The 19,850-nt window shown below is 63.7% G+C and overlaps 1 protein-coding gene across 4 annotated transcripts; it reads right to left on the reverse strand.

Annotated features, from left to right (window-relative positions):
- Positions 1–812: 812 nt before the first annotated feature.
- Positions 813–17,860, reverse strand: NYAP1 (neuronal tyrosine phosphorylated phosphoinositide-3-kinase adaptor 1). Of its 4 annotated transcripts, none has more exons than XM_054049490.1 (8): positions 17,766–17,860; positions 14,937–15,126; positions 9,651–9,881; positions 8,479–8,768; positions 6,829–7,995; positions 6,396–6,605; positions 6,003–6,112; positions 813–5,341 (listed from the first exon to the last, which is right to left on the reverse strand). In XM_054049490.1, the coding sequence occupies exons 3-8, from the start codon at positions 9,830–9,832 to the stop codon at positions 5,096–5,098; spliced, it is 2,205 nt and encodes a 734-aa protein (XP_053905465.1). In that variant the 5' UTR covers positions 9,833–9,881; positions 14,937–15,126; positions 17,766–17,860; the 3' UTR covers positions 813–5,095. The 4 variants fall into 4 exon arrangements, with proteins under 4 accessions (XP_053905465.1, XP_053905467.1, XP_053905464.1 ...); XM_054049492.1 differs by having other exon boundaries at positions 6,396–6,602; positions 9,651–9,884; XM_054049489.1 differs by having other exon boundaries at positions 9,651–9,884.
- Between the last annotated feature and the right edge of the window lie 1,990 nt (positions 17,861–19,850).

Consider the following 19,850-nt stretch of genomic DNA (forward strand, 5'->3'; position numbering starts at 1 on the left):
CCATGACTCTCAGCCAGCCAGTAAAGCAGAAGGTTTATTTGGATGACAGGAATACAGTCCAAGACAGGTCTTGCAGGCACAGACAACAGGGACCCCCTCAGTTAGGTCCATCTTGGGGTCCCCGGGCATCCCAGCCCAGCCCCCCTTGGGAGGTCAGAGCCATCTCTGCCCCCCAGCCCTCTCTCCCGCCTGCTTCCAGCACACTGCCTTCAGCGACCCCTCCCACAGCCTTTGTTCAGTTTCCCGGGCTAAGGAGTCACCTCACCTTCAACCCCTTCCTGGGTTCTCATGTTACACACTCAGGTATGCGCCCTCGGGCAGATCCCATCCTCCAATGCAGACTATCCCAGCACACTCCCCTGTCAGCATTCACAGACCACAGTGAGAATAGGCCCAGTTCGTCACACTAACCCAATTGTAAGTTTCAGCGCGAGGGTCCCGTCGAAACACTGAAAGGATCGTTGTTAGACTTCAGAGTCAACTGGCCACTGAGATGGCTGGGGTCTCTCTGGGCCGGTAGGAGGGGAAAGATGCTGTAAGCCACTTACACGCCACTTCTCATGTTCCCCTGTGGGGGACACAGAATTTCTGCCCACCTTGCAGAGTGCAGGCATGGCTGCGTCAGTCACACTGCGGGCAGCTCCCTCCTCTCAGACAGATGAGCTCAGGCTCTCTGCACATTCAGGCAGCATCACTTAGTCAGTTACGCTCAGGGCAGCCCCACATGTGTTGCTCAGGACTGGCTCGGGGTTCCGCCCTGGCCCAGCCCATCAGCCTCCCTGCCTTGAATGAAAGAAACGCCAGTCCACATCCAGAGAGGCTAGTTCGCTGCTTTCTCTTTTAATAGTGCACAGAATCACTTTACAAAAGAAATCCCCCTTCCCAAAAAATAAAGAATCCTAAATACAGAGGCAGTTCAACACTTGGGATCTTGGTTTTTTGGCAACACGTTTGTGTGTTTGTTTTTGGAGTGACCCTACTTTAAATCCATTGTCCTTGTCCTTTGTTCTACAGCCCCGGGAGCTCCCTCAGCAGAGACCATGCCCTGGCCCGGTGGCAAAGCGACTTGCCTTGACTGGCTGGAAAGAAAGGTAATTTGAGGAACAATCCTTCACTTGTCTCTGGATCCCAAAGCGCCGTAGGGACAGCCGTCCAGCCTCGCCATTGCTGCGATGCGGCGAGAGGGGAAACCAAGGCACCAAGAGATGAAGCGACCTGCTGGGGGTTGCACAGTGGAGCAGGGGTGGAGCTGGGATAGAACCAAGGAGTCCTGACTCCCCGTCTCCATTGCTGTAAGCACCAGACCATACTTCTCACCCCACCCCAGAGCTGGGGACAAAACCCAGGAATCCCAACTCCGAGCACCCCCTGATCTAACCACTAGTTATCACTTCCCTCCCAGAGTTAGGGATAGAACCTAGGAGTCCAGAGTATGACCCCCTCCCCCGCCCCGGCTCCCAAAATGCAAAAAGAAACTAAGAAGCCACCTCTCCACAAAGCTGCCAAAATAACCTCCAACTCGATTGGCTTTTGTTTGTGTAGCTGCCTGCATGTGGCGAGATAAGGAGTCCCTCCATCTTAATAGAGGATGTAACACTCCTGTGTGGGGCAGAGGGTTATGGTACCACAAATCCTCGCCTTGTCCTTTGGGATAGGAATGGAGTGAGGGCAGACTAGGGTGACCAGATGTCCTGCTTTTATAGGGACAGTCCCGATTTTTGGGGTCTTTTTCTTATATAGGCTCCTAGTACCCCCCCCACCTCCTGTCCCCATTTTCCACATTTGCTGTCTGGTCGCCCTAGGGCAGACATAAGGCCCCGAGGCAGAATTTTCGTTCTGTGGGAAATGTGGTCATTTTGAAATCCCTTTTCCTTCCAGATCAGAATGAAAAGCAAAGACTTTCTAACTTCCCTGCTAAGTGAAGCTTGAGGAAATCATTGCATTATGCTAAATGTTTGTTTCAATTTTGACTTTTGATTTTTTTCACATTATAATTTACGCCATAGAAGAATAAAACATCTCTAATTACAATTTAGATCATCGAAGATGAAACATTTCATTTCAACCTGACAGTTTCAGAGTTAGATAATTTCTAAGATAATCATGATGCTGGTATTTATGATATACACTGGACCCTCGCTAGAACGCGCGTCTATATAGCGTGAATTCGCATATAACGCAGTCGCGGCCATGGATCCCAAATTTAATTAATTGCAATTCATTTTAATGCAGTCCCCACTATAACGCGGTACCACACATGGATCCCAAATCCCGCGTTGTAGCCAGGGTCCCGTGTATTTGTAATCAGTCTAAAATTGAAAAAAGCCAGAATGTATCATAAATAATAGTATTTTAGAATGGAAATTGATAGTTCAATCTCAAATTGAAAAAAGTCTGATTGAAAACATGTTTGTTTAAGATTTGCTCATAAATTATATGTAGGATTGGGAGAATTTGTTAATAATTTTGACAGATAATATCTTTATTTTTAGGCATTTTTATATATTATTGGTTTAAATGTTCACAATTGCACAAAATTATGGATTTTTTTTTCAATTTTTATTGCTCTAAATTTTCACAGTTGCGAGAAATTATGGAGGGTCAGACAATAATTAATGACAGTAGAGGCTGAGATTCAAAAAGTTAAAGCTTTATAACTGTTAAAACGTAAATTGTCAACATCACGTGAAAATATACAAAGTAAATACCCTTCAACTCAAATAAGTTCTCAAGTCACATTTTTCTCACTTTGTCTATCTGTAAACGTTGACTATCATTGATGGAAATATTTTTTCCTTGGTTTGTTTGTGGCTGGTGAAATCCATATTGACCAACATTTACCAATAAATATCAAATCCTTATTTATAATACCTATTATAATCTAAAATTAAAAAAAATTGTGTTTGAAGTTTGGCCTTTTTGTTTAAATATTATAATTTATAGTATATCATAAATAGCATTATCATACTCTGTATGAGCTAAAAATTTGATTGAAACAAGTTTCTAATGATCTGATGGTTATATGTAAACACAAAAAGTCAAAATTGAAACAGTGTTCTTATTTTAGCTGAAGAATTTAAAAAAAATGTGGTTATATTTTTATTTATAATATATAATAATCATATCTGTCTAGTTACTAATATCATCTACATTTTTAAAAATCTGTCTAGCTAAAGTAGAAACATTGATTTTGAGTTTATTTTGACAGATGATGATCATGTATAATCTAAGCTGAAATAAAACAATTTGAAGTGAAAACTCCAAAGGTTGCGCTGAAAAGAAATGTCGGCCAACCAGACGCCTGCTTATGGGAAGTTGCCATTTGCACCAAACAGCATTTTTGGATGGAAAAAACAGTCCCTTGGGCAACCGCTGTGCAGGTCGGCCAGGAAGGGGCGTGGAGCAGCCCCGGAGCTAGATTTTTTTGGTGCCTACCTGCTATGCTAGGAAACAAGGTGAGTGCTCTGGTGTGTGGGGAGGTGGCTGTTTGTGTATTTCACATGTGTTAGCAGCTCAAACCCCAATCCCAAGACTCCGTCCCGGGCCCGGATGACTGCTAGCACATGTTCTGCGTTCGGAGCCACCCATGTGTTCAGAACACCGCCTCCTAGTGAAAACGCGGCCAGAGTGTGAAGCGCCTCATGGGCTGGGAGGATCAATGGGGCCAGCCTCCATGTCCTGCTGTCTGCGTGTGTCAAAGCGAAGCCGCGTGCACCTGTTGGCTACCGGGGCTAGCGAAGAGTGCTGCCCCGTGTGCCGAACGGGCGGAGAGCGGGAGATCTGGCCATGCGGGCCTTGCAACCAGAGCGTCATGGCTGAGGCCTGTCTGGGGGAAGCGGAGGCACAGAGGGGTGAGAGTGGCTTGCCTGAGGTCACACACTGCGTCAGGGACAAAGCTGGGCATAGAACCCAGGAGTCCTAGCTCCTAGCCCCCCTGCTCTAACCCACCAGACCCCATTGCCTTTCCAGAGCCGGAGAGAGAACCCAGGAGTCCTGGCTCCCAGCCCCCTTGCTCTAACCCAACAGACCCGCCTGCCCTCCCAGAGCCGGGGAGAGAACCCAGGAGTCCTGGCTCCCAGCCTCCCCTGCTCTAACTCACCAGCCCCCACTCCCCTCCCAGAGCCGGGGAGAGAACCCAGGAGTCCTGGTTCCCAGCCTCCCCTGCTGTAACCACCTCCCAGCCGTCCACTACAGAGCAGTGAATCCAGCTGCATTTAAAATAACCCTCTGCTTTCCATCTTCTCTGAAACCGCGTCTGGAAGAGAGACCAACCCCGTTCTAAACCGACGAACCCCGAATTGAATCCGGAACCTCTCCCCCCCCGCCCCTCCCAGGAGAATCGTTTGCCTTTGAAATAGATCAGGGCAGAAAGGAAGGGGCAGAGGCTGCTTTATGCTTTATTTCTCTATATAAATTACCCCCCCAAGCCCCGCCCCAGCATAAATATTTTGCAAAGCAGTTTCATCATCTCCTTACACTTGAGACAGCCTCCCATCCCCTGGTGAGTTAATTAAATACGTCAAGGGGGCGGGAGAACCAGGCATCCTGGCGGTTGGGGTCCGGAGAGCGCGCCAGCATCCCAAGTCGGTCCTGCCGTCTGTCTAAAAACACTAATGGGACTTGGCGGCTGAGGAGAAGGACTGTACCCACTGTGGGGCCAGAGGGGAGACATTGGGGAGTCAGTGGGGCAGCCGGGGGGGGGGTCAGTTTTGTTCTGTAACCCCCCCATCTGTCAAACCTGGCCACCCCAGTCTTGTCCCTCTTCCCTCCAGAAAGGCAGCGGTGTGGGTGCGCCTGGCACCGGTAACACCTTGTTGTGACCCCCACCCTAGATCCGGTCCAGGGGCAGCGGAAAGGGGGCGATGGTCCATCACCGCTGGGCATCCTCCCCCCTTTACCTCCGATCCAGGCCTCGCTCGCAGTCCGGCATCCCTGGCCCAGCCGACCGGCTCTTTCCAGCTGTGGGCGCCGTGGGATGGCCCCCACGGAAGACCGGAGGGGTCAAAGGCCAGCAATTCACCCCCTCCGCCCCACCCCGGCCGCAGGGGCCTGCTGTCCCCGGCTGGCCCAAGGCAGTACGGCCGTGGCCCCGGCGTCAGATGGCCGTGTCCCACAGCACCGTGTGCTGGCGCCGGCAGGGCGGCGTGCCCGCCTTGCGGGTGTCCGTGGTGCGGCGCCAGCTGGGGAGGATGGGCATGCTCTCCTGCTTGCAGAGGCTGCGCTCGGGCCGGTGCCGGGCCTTGATCTCCTTGCAGACGCAGCGCTTCCGCTCGATCACCTCCAGCAGCTTCCCGTCCCGCTCCTGGGCACCCGGCGCTACCCCAGGCAGGGGCAGCAGGCCCTGCCCGCCGGAGGGGAGAGTGAGAAGGGTCGCAGAGCGCGGCCTGAGCCCCTGCTCGCCCCCACGCACAGCGTCCCAGCCCGGGGATCCCCGCAGCTCCCCCAGTGACTCACAGCCCCTGCTCTCCAGCCCGGGGATCCCTACGGCTCCCCCAGTGACCCACAGCCCCTGCTCTCCTGGCCTGGGGATCCCTGACCCCCATACCTAACCCACAGCCCCTGGTCTCCCATCCCGGGGATCCCTGCAACTCCCCCAGTGTCCCACAGCCCCTGGTCTCCCAGCCCGGGGATCCCCGTGGCTCCCCCAGTGACCCACAGCCCCTGGTCTCCCAGCCCGGGGATCCCTGCAACTCCCCCAGTGTCCCACAGCCCCTGGTCTCCCAGCCCAGGGATCCCTGCAACTCCCCCAGTGTCCCACAGCCCCTGGTCTCCCAGCCCGGGGATCCCCATGGCTCCCCCAGTGACCCACAGCCCCTGCCAGCCCGGCCCTGCCCCCCCCCAGCTCTGCCGGTGCCCCTCACTCCCGACCCGCAGCCCCTGCCAGCCCGGCCCTGCCCCCCCCCCAGCTCTGCCAGTGCCCCTCACTCCCGACCCGCAGCCCCTGCCAGCCCAGGCCTGGCCTCCTCCCCCCAGCCTGTCTCCCTGGGTGCTGGACATCTTACCAGGCTGGCTGCGTCTTTGGGGTGGCTGCACGGCCTCTGTGTGTGAATCACGGTGTGTCGCACCCCAGAGGTGGAAGCCGACCGGCCCAGGCGGTAACCTCCGGTGAGGTCTGGAGAGTGGGAAGCCAGCTGTGAGATGGATCACCCTGCCACATGGCGCCCCCTGCCCTGCCCTGCCCCCCACGGCACAGGACCCCCCACTGATCCCCCTGCCCAGCCCCCCACCGCCCTTCAGCCCAGCATCCCGTGTCACCCCACTGGGATCAGCTCTGAGCCAGAGGTGAGTGCTGGCTCCCCCTCCCTTCCCCGCGGAGCTCACCTCCCCCAGTCCTTGCCAAATCCCCCACCCCGGGGCAGCCCCCTGTCCCGCTTCCCCCCAGCGCCCGGGGGTACCTCCGTTGCGGTGGCAGGCAGGGAAGGTCTGGCATGGCACAGGCAGCCCCGTTCGGCAGCCCGGCATCTTGGGCACCATTCCCTCGGGTCCCGGGGCCCGCACAGGGATCCCCGACAGCAAGGTCCCCGCCAGGGCTTTCTCCTCCCTGTCCGGCTTCAACTGCGCCTCGCCGCTGCCGCTCCAGACCCGGGCGCCCTCGGCGGGCTCTGCTGGAGCAAAGGACAGGGTCAGAGGGGAACACGTTCGAATCCTCCATCCCCTGAGCCAGCCAGCGCCTGCCCTGGGGCCGGGTGGGAGCCAGTGCCCCCTAGAGGGGACAGGCCCCTGCCCCATTCCTCCACCCCCCTAAGCCAGCCAGTGCCTGCCCTGGGGCTGGCTGGGAGCCAGCGCCCCCTAGAGAGGACAGCCCCCTGCCCCATTCCCAATACTCACTCTCTGGCTCCTTGCCTTTCCGGTTGGCGTAGAGACCCTTCCGCTGCAGCGCCCACCCCACGCCCAGCGTCTCCTCGTCGGCGCCAGCCACCACGTGGGAGCAGGCGATGCTGGCGAAGGCCCCGCGGTCCTGCAGCTGGAACTTCACCACGGGCGCTGCCGCCGCCTTGGCCCCGGCCCCTTTGACGCTCTCGTAGGCCGGCGGGCGCTTCATTCCCCCGCAGGGGGCCGGGTAAGTCCACAGCATGCCCAGGGGCGGCACGGGGCGCGGGGCCGGCTTGCCCACGGGCACGGTGGCCGGCCGGGCACACAGCATGCCGTGCAGCACCGAGATCTCCTTCTCCGTCTTCTGCTCGGCCGGCAGCCCCGAGTGGGTGGTGACTTTGACGGCTGAGTACACCATGGTGTAGGACACCGCCGGCTTGTCCTTGGCCGGCTGCGGCACGGGCAGCATGGAGGGCAGTGGCTTGGACGGGGGGCAGATCATGCTGTGGGAACTGGGCAGCTCCTTCTCCGCCTTCTGCTGCCCAGCCTGCTGCGGGGGTAGCGGGGTGGAGTGGCTGCGGGCGCGGCCGGAGGGCACCAGGGCTGGGTGCCCCGGTGGCTGGGGCACAGCGGGCGCCTCCTTGGCGTGGCAGGGCACGGGAAGCTTGGAGGCCTCCTGGGTGCCCGCTTTGTACCCTTTGTGCCCTGTGCCCTGGGGGAAGGCCAGCAGGGGCGGGCGGTGCTGGAGCAGGTTGGGGAAAGGTGGGGGGATGTCGCAGGGGGAGGCCTTGCCCTTGTCCAGCTTGGCCTGGCGCGGGCGGGGGGTGGCGGGCACACCGTTGGCCTCCTCAGGCAGCGGGTACTTCATCTCCTCATAGATCGCCTCACTCTCGTCGGAGTCCTCCTCCCCCGCCGGGGGCCCCCCAGCGCCCCGCAAAACGTCCCCCACCATCTCGATATAGACGGGCTCCTCGTCCTCGGGGTCCGAGCCCTTGGTGTGGCCGTGGGAGAAGGCCCGGCCGAACCGTGGCGGTGGCCCCCCGCCCGTGGGGGTCGCCAGGGGGCGGCTGGAGTAGGTCTCGTCGAAGGAGACCGAGAGCTGGGTGTTGGGGCTGCGCTTAGGTTTCTGGGGGGGCACCTTGCGCCCCAGCTCTCGGCTCTCGGAGCATGACTTCTGGGGGCCTGGGAGAGGGAGAAAGTAGAGCTGAGATGCGGCCACCTCTGGGGGGGGTGGCTGGTTAAGCGGGGACCCCTCGCCCGGCGCTGAGATGTAGCCACCTCTGGGGTGGGGCGGCTGGTTATCCAGGGACCCCTCACCTGGAGCTGAGATGCGCCCACCTCTGGGGCAGGGCGGCTGGTTACGTGGGGACCCCTCGCCCGGTGCTGAGATGCAGCCACCTCTGGGGTGAGGCACGGCGGCTCACCTGTTTAGGACTGGAAAGGAATGCCGGGTTTGACTGAGGTGGCGGGGGGGGGCGCGTTGAAGGAAGCTGGCCAATCGCTGGAGCTGAGGTTCGACCAGGGCATTGGGGCTGGCTCTGCCTGTCAGGGGAGGGCGCCCCCTACTGAGCGCCCCTCCCTGCTCCCTGCAGTACAGCACCCCCTAATGGCACACAGGAGAATGCCAAACACACACACACAGCTCCACCAGTCCTAAGGCCTCACCGGTTTTCTTGCTGCCGGCCGGCTCTGCCGCCTGCCCCTCGCTTGCCATGCTGAGCTTGGTGCTGGGGTGGCGCTTGGGCTTGGCCGGGGGCTTCTTGGTGCCGGCGGCCCCCTCGCCGTTCTCCACGCTGCCCACCGAGTGGCAGGAGAGGGAGCGGGGCGCCATGCCGCTGGCGCAGGGGTGGGGCGCATGCTCCTGCGAGGCCGGCATGGTCATGAAACCCATCCGGAAGTGGCGGCGGAAGGAGGCCACATCCCGGATCTTCCCCGCTCCCGGGTCCTTGGCTGAGCTGTGGGGACACAAAGAGCAGGAGGTGAGGGGGCACAGGATGCCTGGGTACTCGCGGCGGCTGCCAGGAATTGCCACAAGGTGGGCTAGGTGGGTAGAACCGCATCTGCAAGACCAGGGCAGGTGCCGCGTATACCAGTAGTTGCAACAGTGTGGCACGGCCAGACAGTAAACAGCGATTGCCACTACGGGTGGCTATGCAGAGGCGGTTTACAAGTTTGGGGGGCCCTGGGCCAGATCATGTGGGGGCCCCCCCTGCCCCTTCCACCGGCAATCCCGCTGCCTGCCGCCCCAGCACGCCTGCCGGGGAAATGCGGTCGGGGGGTGGGCTGGCGGGGCGTGCGATTGCCCATCTTTCCGGGGGCCCCGTGGCTGATCCACCTCTGTGTCTATGGCGTCCGGTGCTGCACCTTGCACCCAAGCAGCCTTCTTGGGCAAATCCCAGCATGCATTGCATCGATCCGACGCTGTCGCAACGGCTGTTCTATCCTGTATCCGAACCGCCTCGCTGCTGCGGCTGAATCTGGGCCACGTTACTGCATGACATTAAGCCACTGTGGGCCTCGTTCTGCCATGCACTGGAACCTCATTGTGACAGCGAGTGGTCTCCATCCGACCCCCAGCGCCTCGGGCGAGGGGTCCCTGTGTAACTGGCCGCCCCACCCCAGAGGTGGGCGCATCTCAGAGCCGGGCGAGGGGTCCTCGCGTAACCAGCCGCCCTGCCCCAGAGGTGGGCGCATCTCAGAGCTGGGCGAGGGGTCCCCGTGTCACCAGCCGCCCCGCCCCAGAGGTGGCCGCATCTCAGTATCAGGGGAGGGGTACCTGGATAACCAGCCCCCACTCCCCTCGCCCAGAGAACCCAGGAGTCCTGACCCCCGCGCACCCCTTTTTGGGCTCCTCGTCCTTGTGCTGTCGGCACTCCAGCTTGGCCTTGCGGTAGAGCAGGTTCATGTCGTGGCGCAGCGGCTGGCGGGTCTGGCTCAGCGCCCCGTAGGCCCGGCTGCCCCGCTCCTCGATGAACTGCAGGAAGGCAGAGATCAGCGCCTCCTGGGGGCTAGTGCTCATCTTCCCTCGGCCCAGGTCCGGGGGCGCGAGGGGAGCCCACCAGGGGGCGCTGCTGGGGGGCAGAGACAGAGAGTTAGAGAGGGAGGGCGCCACCGGGGCAGGAAAGGGGATGGGGCCCTTTCCCCGCTGGGAGGTAGTGGTGAGCGGGGGAACCAGGATGCCTGGGTTCTCTCCCCAACCAGACACAGACAAGCCAGACCCACCATTCTGATCCCCGCGGACTCCTGGGTTCTGTGCCCCTACACCCGCAGGCCAGAACCACCCTGGCCCCCTGGTTCTATGTCCCCTACACCCGCAGGCCACAACCCCCCGGACTCCTGGGTTCTATGCCCCCTACACCTGCAGGACAGAACCCCCCGGACTCCTGGGTTCTATGCCTCCTACACCCACAGGCCAGAATCCCCCCGGTCCCCTGGGTTCTATGCCCCCTACACCCGCAGGCCAGAACCCCCCTGGTCCCCTGGGTTCTATGCCCCCTACACCTGCAGGCCAGAATCCCCCGGACTCCTGGGTTCTATGCCCCCTACACCCGCAGGCCAGAACCCCCCGGACTCCTAGGTTCTATCCCCCCTACACCCGCAGGCCAGAACCCCCCGGACTCCTGGGTTCTATTCCCCCTACTCCTGCAGGCCAGAACCCCCCTGGCCTCCTGGGTTCTATGCCCCCTACACCCGCAGGCCAGAACCCCCCGGACTCCTGGGTTCTATCTCCCCTACACCCGCAGGCCAGAACCCCCCGGACGCCTGGGTTCTATCCCCCCTACACCCGCAGGCCAGAACCTCCCGGACTCCTGGGTTCTATCCCCCCCGCACCCGCAAGCCAACCCCCCCCGGACGCCTGGGTTCTATCCCCCCTACACCTGCAGGCCAGAACCCCCTGGCCTCCTGGGTTCTATGCCCCCTACACTCGCAGGCCAGAACCCCCTGGACTCCTGGGTTCTATCCCCCCTTCACCCGCAGGCCAGAACCCCCCGGACTCCTGGGTTCTATTCCCCCTACACCCGCAGGCCAGAACCCCCCGGACTCCTGGGTTCTATGCCCCCTACACCCGCAGGCCAGAACCCTCCTGGCCTCCTGGGTTCTGTGCCCCCCACACCTGCAGGCCAACCCCCCCTGGCCTCCTGGGTTCTATGCCCCCTACCACCCGCAGGCCAGAACCCCCCGGACTCCTAGGTTCTATCCCCCCTACACCCGCAGGCCAGAACCCCCCCGACTCCTGGGTTCTATGCCCCCTACACCCGCAGGCCAGAACCCCCCGGACTCCTGGGTTCTATCTCCCCTACACCCGCAGGCCAGAACCCCCCGGACTCCTGGGTTCTATCCCCCCTACACCCGCAGGCCAGAACTCCCCCCCCGGACTCCTGGGTTCTATGCCCCCTACACCCGCAGGCCAGAACCCTCCTGGCCTCCTGGGTTCTGTGCCCCCCACACCCGCAGGCCAACCCCCCCTGGACGCCTGGGTTCTATCCCCCCTACACCCGCAGGCCAGAACTCCCCGGCCTCCTGGGTTCTATGCCCCCTACACCCGCAGGCCAGAACCCCCCGGACTCCTGGGTTCTATGCCCCCTACACCGGCAGGCCAGAACCCCCCGGACTCCTGGGTTCTATCCCCCCTACACCCGCAGGCCAGAACCCTCCTGGCCTCCTGGGTTCTATCCCCCCCACACCCGCAGGCCAACCCCCCCTGGCCTCCTGGGTTCTATGCCCCCTACACCCGCAGGCCAGAACCCCCCGGACTCCTGGGTTCTATCTCCCCTACACCCGCAGGCCAGAACCCCCTGGACTCCTGGGTTCTATCCCCCCTTCACCCGCAGGCCAGAACCCCCCGGACTCCTGGGTTCTATTCCCCCTACTCCTGCAGGCCAGAACCCCCCTGGCCTCCTGGGTTCTATGCCCCCTACACCCGCAGGCCAGAACGCCCCGGACTCCTGGGTTCTATCTCCCCTACACCCGCAGGCCAGAACCCCCCGGACGCCTGGGTTCTATCCCCCCTACACCAGCAGGCCAGAACCTCCCGGACTCCTGGGTTCTATCCCCCCCGCACCCGCAAGCCAACCCCCCCCGGACGCCTGGGTTCTATCCCCCCTACACCTGCAGGCCAGAACCCCCTGGCCTCCTGGGTTCTATGCCCCCTACACTCGCAGGCCAGAACCCCCTGGACTCCTGGGTTCTATCCCCCCTTCACCCGCAGGCCAGAACCCCCCGGACTCCTGGGTTCTATTCCCCCTACTCCTGCAGGCCAGAACCCCCCTGGCCTCCTGGGTTCTATGCCCCCTACACCCGCAGGCCAGAACCCCCCGGACTCCTGGGTTCTATCTCCCCTACACCCGCAGGCCAGAACCCCCCGGACGCCTGGGTTCTATCCCCCCTACACCCGCAGGCCAGAACCTCCTGGACTCCTGGGTTCTATCCCCCCCGCACCCGCAAGCCAACCCCCCCCCGGACGCCTGGGTTCTATCCCCCCTACACCTGCAGGCCAGAACCCCCCGGACTCCTGGGTTCTATCTCCCCTACACCCGCAGGCCAGAACCCCCCGGACTCCTGGGTTCTATCCCCCCTACACCCGCAGGCCAGAACCCCCCGGATTCCTGGGTTCTATGCCCCCTACACCCGCAGGCCAGAACCCCCCCCCCGGACTCCTGGGTTCTATCCCCCCCTGCATCTGCAGGCCAGAACCCCCCGGACTCCTGGGTTCTATGCCCCCTATACCCGCAGGCCAGAACCCCCCTGGACTCCTGGGTTCTATCCCCCCTACACCCGCAGGCCAGAACCCCCCGGACTCCTGGGTTCTATGCCCCCTACACCCGCAGGCCAGAACCCTCCTGGCCTCCTGGGTTCTGTGCCCCCCACACCCGCAGGCCAACCCCCCCTGGCCTCCTGGGTTCTATGCCCCCTACACCCGCAGGCCAGAACCCCCCGGACTCCTGGGTTCTATCTCCGCTACACCCGCAGGCCAGAACCCCCCGGACTCCTGGGTTCTATCCCCCCTGCACCCGCAGGCCAGAACCCTCCTGGCCTCCTGGGTTCTGTGCCCCCCACACCCGCAGGCCAACCCCCCCTGGCCTCCTGGGTTCTATGCCCCCTACACCCGCAGGCCAGAACCCCCCGGACTCCTGGGTTCTATCTCCGCTACACCCGCAGGCCAGAACCCCCCGGACTCCTGGGTTCTATCCCCCCTGCACCCGCAGGCCAGAACCCCCCGGACTCCTGGGTTCTATTCCCCCTACTCCTGCAGGCCAGAACCCCCCTGGCCTCCTGGGTTCTATGCCCCCTACACCCGCAGGCCAGAACCCCCCGGACTCCTGGGTTCTATCTCCCCTACACCCGCAGGCCAGAATCCCCCGGACGCCTGGGTTCTATCCCCCCTACACCCGCAGGCCAGAACCTCCCGGACTCCTGGGTTCTATCCCCCCCGCACCCGCAAGCCAACCCCCCCCGGACGCCTGGGTTCTATCCCCCCTACACCTGCAGGCCAGAACCCCCCGGACTCCTGGGTTCTATCTCCCCTACACCCGCAGGCCAGAACCCCCCGGACTCCTGGGTTCTATCCCCCCTACACCCGCAGGCCAGAACCCCCCGGATTCCTGGGTTCTATGCCCCCTACACCCGCAGGCCAGAACCCCCCCCTGGACTCCTGGGTTCTATCCCCCCCTGCACCTGCAGGCCAGAACCCCCCGGACTCCTGGGTTCTATGCCCCCTACACCCGCAGGCCAGAACCCTCCTGGCCTCCTGGGTTCTGTGCCCCCCACACCCGCAGGCCAACCCCCCCTGGCCTCCTGGGTTCTATGCCCCCTACACCCGCAGGCCAGAACCCCCCGGACTCCTGGGTTCTATCTCCCCTACACCCGCAGGCCAGAACCCCCCGGACTCCTGGGTTCTATCTCCCCTACACCTGCAGGCCAGAACCCCCCTGGACTCCTGGGTTCTATCCCCCCTACACCCGCAGGCCAGAACCCCCCGGACTCCTGGGTTCTATCCCCCCCCCCACCCGCAGGCCAGAACCTCCCCACCCCGGACTCCTGGGTTCTATCCCCCCACACCCGCAGGCCAGAACCTCCCGGACTCCTGGGTTCTATCCCCCCTACACCCGCAGGCCAGAACCCCCCCCCCCCCGGACTCCTGGGTTCTATCCCCCCCTGCACCTGCAGGCCAGAACCCCCCGGACTCCTGGGTTCTATGCCCCCTATACCCGCAGGCCAGAACCCCCCTGGACTCCTGGGTTCTATCCCCCCTACACCCGCAGGCCAGAACCCTCCTGGCCTCCTGGGTTCTGTGCCCCCCACACCAGCAGGCCAACCCCCCCTGGCCTCCTGGGTTCTATGCCCCCTACACCCGCAGGCCAGAACCCCCCGGACTCCTGGGTTCTATCTCCCCTACACCCGCAGGCCAGAACCCCCTGGACTCCTGGGTTCTATCTCCCCTACACCTGCAGGCCAGAACCCCCCTGGACTCCTGGGTTCTATCCCCCCTACACCCGCAGGCCAGAACCCCCCGGACTCCTGGGTTCTATCCCCCCCCCCACCCACAGGCCAGAACCTCCCTGCCCCGGACTCCTGGGTTCTATCCCCCCACACCCGCAGGCCAGAACCCCCCGGCCTCCTGGGTTCTATCCCCCCTACACCCGCAGGCCAGGACCCCCCGGACTCCTGGGTTCTATCCCTCCCTACACCCGCAGGCCAGAACCCCCCTGGCTTCCTGGGTTCTATCCCCCCTACACCCGCAGGCCAGAACCCCCCCCCCGGCCTCCTGGGTTCTATGCCCCCCACACCCACAGGCCAACCCCCCCGGACTCCTGGGTTCTATACCGCTTACACCCACACGCCAGAGCTCCACCCCGGACTCCTGGGTTCTATCCCCCCCTACACCCGCAGGCCAGACCCCCCCGGCCCCCTGGGTTCTATCCCCCCCGACACCCGCAGGCCAGAACCCCCCGGACTCCTGGGTTCTATGCCCACCACACCCGCAGGCCAGAACCCCTGTCTGAACTGTCGGACTCCTGCTACCCCTGGCGGGGGGTGGTGGATTTGGGGTGATGTGGAGGGCGGAGGGGTTGGTGTGGGTTGGCAGAATGTGACAGGGAGCGGAGGGGGGAGACCCATGGCACCTGGGGCGAGCGTGGCTCCTGCGCGGCCCGGGGACGAGTTATCCGGGGGGGCAGGAGTGGGGGGTGGGGGACATGTCTGGCCGGTGCCGATGGGGGTCCCCCGGCGCTGCTCTGGGCTGAGCTCAGGGGGGTCTCCGGTCCATGCTCGGCGCTGGGTGCTGCCCCGGCAGATCAGGGATCCTCTATGGGCCTGGGGGAGAGAGGGGGGTCACAGGGGCCTGGGGTCCCATCCCCTGCCCCATGGCCCCCAACAATCACCCCATCCCCCTCAGTGACCCCCATCCCCTGCCCCACAGCCCCCAACAATCACCACGTGCCCCTCGGTGACCCCCAGTGCCCCATCCCCTGACCCACAGCCCCCAACAATTGCCCCATGTCCCTCAGTTACCCCCAGTGCCCCATCACCTGCCCCACAGCCCCCAACAATCACCCCCTGCACCTCAGCACCTGCCCCACAGCCCCCAACAATCGCCCCATGCCCCTCGGTGACCCCCATCCCCTGGCCCACAGCCCCCAACAATCACCCCGTGCCCATCGGTGACCCCCAGCACCTGCCCCATGGCGCCCAACAATCGCCCCGTGCCCCTCGGTGACCCCCAGTGCCCCATCTCCTGCCCCACAGCCCCCAACAATCAACCACAGCGCCCCATCCCCTGCCCCACAGCCCCCAACAATCGCCCCGTGCCCCTCAGTGACCCCCAGTGCCCCATCACCTGCCCCACAGCCCCCAACAATTGCCCCGTGCCTCTCAGTGACCCCATCCTCTGCCCCACAGCCCCCAACAATTGCCCCGTGTCCCTCAGTTACCCCCAGTGCCCTATCACCTGCCCCACAGCTCCCAACAATCCCCCCTGCACCCCAGCACCTGCCCCACAGCCCCCCAACAATCGCCCCATGCCCCTCGGTGACCCCCATCCTCTGCCTCACAGCCCCCAACAATCACCCCGTGACCCCCAGTGCCCCATCCCCTGCTCCACAGCCCCCAACAATCGCCCCATGCCCCTCGGTGACCCCCATCCCCTGCCCCACAGCCCCCAACAATCGCCCCATGCCCCTCAGTGACCCCCATCCCCTGCCCCACAGCCCCCAACAATCACCCTGTGCCCCTCGGTGACCCCCAGCATCCTATCCCCTGCCCCACAGCCCCCAACAATCACCCCGTGCCCATTGGTGACCCCCATCCCCTGCCCCACGGCCCCCAACAATCGCCCTGTGTCCCTCAGTGACCCCCAGTGCCCCATCCCCTGCTCCACAGCCCCCAACAATCGCCCTGTGCCCCTCGGTGACCCCATCCCCTGCCCCACAGCCCCCAACAATCACCCTGTGCCCCTCGGTGACCCCCATCCCCTGCTCCACAGCCCCCAACAATCACCGTGTGCCCCTCGGTGACCCCCAGCATCCCATCCCCTGCCCCACAGTCCCCAACAATCGCCCTGTGTCCCTCAGTGACCCCCAGCACTCCATCACGTGCCCCACAACCCCCAACAATCGCCCCGTGCTCCTCAGTGCCCCAAAGTGCCCCAGCACCTGCCCAACAGCCCCCAACAATCGCCCTGTGTCCCTCAGTGACCCCCATCCCCTGCCCCACAGCCCCCAACAATCACCCCGTACCCCTCGGTGACCCCCAGCGCCCCATCCCCTGCCCCACAGCCCCCCAAAATCACCCCGTGCCCCTCAGTGACCCCCAGCGCCCCATCCCCTGCCCCACAACCCTGCCCCCATCCCCGTGATCATGGCTGGAGCCCCTTGCTGGAGCCCAGTGCGCACCCCCAGCCCCACAGTTTCCCCTCCCTCCCAATCTCCCCCTCCCTATCTACCCCTTTGCAACCCCCCACATCCGCCACCCCACCCCTCCCAGGCCGCATCCATCCCAAACGTCCCCTTCCCCTCTCCTCCCAACCCCTCCCCGCATCCCTCCATCCCTCCATCCCTCCCCTTCCCAGCCCCATCCCTCCCAGCCCCCCACATCCTCCCATCCCTCCCCTCCCAACTCCTCCCCGCATCCCTCCATCCCTCCCCTTACCAGACCCAGCGCTCCCAGCCCCCCACATCCTCCCATCCCTCACCTCCCAACCCCTCCCCGCATCCCTCCATCCATCCTTCCCTCCATCCCTCCCCTTCCCAGCCCCCCAGGCCCCCCTTCCCAGCCCCAGCACTCCCAGCCCCCCACATCCTCCCATCCCTCCCCTCCAAACCCCTCCCCACATCCCTCCATCCATCCTTCCCTCCATCCCTGCCCTTCCCAGACCCCCAGGTCCCCCTTCCCAGCCCCAGCGCTCCCAGCCCCCCACATCCTCCCCTCCCAGCCCCCCACATCCTCCCATCCCTCCCCTCTGAACCCCTCCCCGCATCCCTCCATCCCTCCCCTTCCCAGCCACCCAGACTCCCCTTCCCAGCCCCAGCGCTCCCAGCCCCCCACATCCTTCCCTCCCAGCCCCCCACATCCTCCCATCCCTCCCCTCCCAGCCCTCCACATCCAGACCCCCAGACCCCCTTCCCCACCCCAGTCCTCCCAACTCCCCACATCCTCCCATCCCTCCCCTCCCAGCCCCCCACATCCATCCCTCCCCTCCCCCCCACATCCTCCCAGACCTCCCTTCCCAGACCTCCACATCCAGCCCCCCGACCTCCCTTTCCAGCCCAGCACTCCCAACCCCCCACATCCACCCTGCCCTCCCCTCCCAACCGCCCACATCCAGCCCCCCAGGCGCCCACATCCTCCCATCCCTCCCCTCCCAACCCCCCTCATTCAGCCCGCCAGCGCCCCGTTTCCATCGCTCCCGCCTCACCCCCCCGCAGGTCCCCCCGGCCCCGCCCGCCCCCCGGTACCTGCCCGGCCCGGCTCCCCCGGCTCCGCTAGCCCCATCCCGCTGCCGCTGACGCAGCGTCCAAGACACGCGGCGCCTCCCCCCGAGCCGAGCCGAGCAGCCGGGGATGGAGAAACGGGGGGGGGGGGGAGACAGCGGCGCCTCTCACCCCTCATATACAGCCCCCCCCCCCGCCGGTGCCCCTCACTCCCGATCTGCAACCCCCCCCCGCACCGTGTAGGTTCCTCTCACTCCTGTCCTGCAGCCCCCCCACACCCTGCCGGTGCCCCTCACTCCCGACCTGCAACACCCCCCCCCCGCACCGTGCAGGTTCCTCTCACTCCTGTCCTGCAGCCCCCCCACACCCTGCCGGTGCCCCTCACTCCCGATCTGCAACACCCCGCCCTGCCCTGCCGGTGCCCCTCACTCCTGACCCACCACCCCCTGCTAGCCCAGCCCTCGGCTCTCCCCACAGCTCTGCCGGTGCCCCTCAATCTTCCCCCCACCATGGGCTGCTGGCTGAACTGTATTCGAACCCCGCCCAGCGATCTCCTGAGCCTGTAAAGTGCCGGGGGGGGGGGGGCGGGGGGGAACATGTGTCCTTAGTGCCTGGAACATGGAAAGGGCATTTCCCGACCCATGGACTAAGCAGGGCTGGAGCCAGCATCTGAGACTGCTGTCAGAGCTCATACATCACCCAGCACCGGGCGCAGATGTGGCCACCTCTGGGGCGGGGCGGCTGGTTACCCGGGGACCCTCGCCCGGCGCTGAGATGCAGCCACCTCTGGGGCGGGGCGGCCGGTTACACAGGGACCTCTCACCCGGCGCGGAGATGCAGCCACCTTTGGGGCGGAGCGGCCAGTTACCCAGGGACCCCTCGCCCGGCGCGGAGATGCAGCCACCTTTGGGGCGGAGCGGCCGGTTACACGGGGACCCCTCGCCCGGCGCGGAGATGCAGCCACCTCTGAGGCGGGGCGGCCGGTTACACGGGGACCCCTTGCCCGGCGCGGAGATGCGCCCACCTCTGGGGAGGGCGGCTGGTTATATGAGGATCCCTCGCTCAGCACTGAGATGCAGCCACCTCTGGGGCGGGGCGGCCGGTTACCCAGGGACCCCTCGCCCGGCGCGGAGATGCAGCCACCTCTGGGGCGGGGCGGCCGGTTACCCAGGGACCCCTCGCCCGGCGCGGAGATGCAGCCACCTCTGGGGCGGGGCAGCCGGTTACCCGGGGACCCCTCGCCCGTGTTGCGGAGTGTGGGGGAGTCAGGGCCCTGCACCCCTCTTCCCGAGATTCACTGTGACTCTCAACCAGCCAGTAAAGCAGAAGGTTTATTTAAGGACAGGAACACCGTCTCAAGCAGAGCGTGTAGGTACGACCAGACCCCCTCAATTAGGTCCCTCTGGGAGGTTCAGGGAGCTTAGACCCCAGCTTGGGGTTCCCTGCGTTGCACCACCCAGCCCAAAACGAAACCAAACTCCCAACTCCTCCCGCTGCTCCTCTCCTTTGTTCCGTCTCCCGGGCAGAAGGTGTTAATTCTCCCCACCCCCGTTCCTGGCTCAGGTTACAGCTCAGGTAGCTTCCTTCAAGGGAAGTCCCCCCTCCTCACTGCAACCCCCCTGCAACATTCCCAGGTCAAATCTGCCCTGCTCCCTGCTCCGTCACAGCCGGCGCTGAGATGCGCCCACCTCTGGGGCGGGGCAGCCGGTTACCCAGGGACCCCTCACCCGGCGCGGAGATGCAGCCACCTCTGGGGCGGGGCAGCTGGTTATCTAGCTCAATGCCTGAGCAACCCATGCCAGTCTCCCTCCCTATCCCCAGATACCCCCGTTACCTCTGCTGGGCCCTGGGCTGCCTTGAGTGTCAGCCATGGGGCCACCCAGCTTATGTCCCCAGGAGGGAATTTCTGAAGAGGGTGAAGTGAGCAGCTCATAAGCCCCTCCCTTGTCGGGGCTGGCAGCCCGGGGGCATGGTGGGGAGCTGCCTCCAGTCTGTGCCCTCCCCCCATGAAGTGCAGGATGGGCCCCTCTGGTCTGTGTTTCCGACCCCCATGGAGGGCAGGATGGGCCCCTCCGGTCTGTGTCCCCCCCCCATGGAGGGCAGGATGGA

This window comes from Malaclemys terrapin, chromosome 15 (assembly GCF_027887155.1).
Source record: "Malaclemys terrapin pileata isolate rMalTer1 chromosome 15, rMalTer1.hap1, whole genome shotgun sequence".
In the NCBI taxonomy this organism is placed as follows: domain Eukaryota; kingdom Metazoa; phylum Chordata; order Testudines; family Emydidae; genus Malaclemys; species Malaclemys terrapin.

Bases quoted from the DNA above. Each gene is read 5' to 3' on its own strand.
- NYAP1 (XM_054049490.1), bottom strand. From the start codon at position 9,832: ATGAGCACTAGCCCCCAGGAGGCGCTGATCTCTGCCTTCCTGCAGTTC. The intron at 7,996-8,478 runs GTGAGGCCTTAG...TCCCTCTCCCAG, and splicing joins GGCCGGCAGCAAGAAAACCG to GCCCCCAGAAGTCATGCTCC. The intron at 5,342-6,002 runs GTAAGATGTCCA...TCCGGCGGGCAG, and splicing joins CCAAAGACGCAGCCAGCCTG to GGCCTGCTGCCCCTGCCTGG.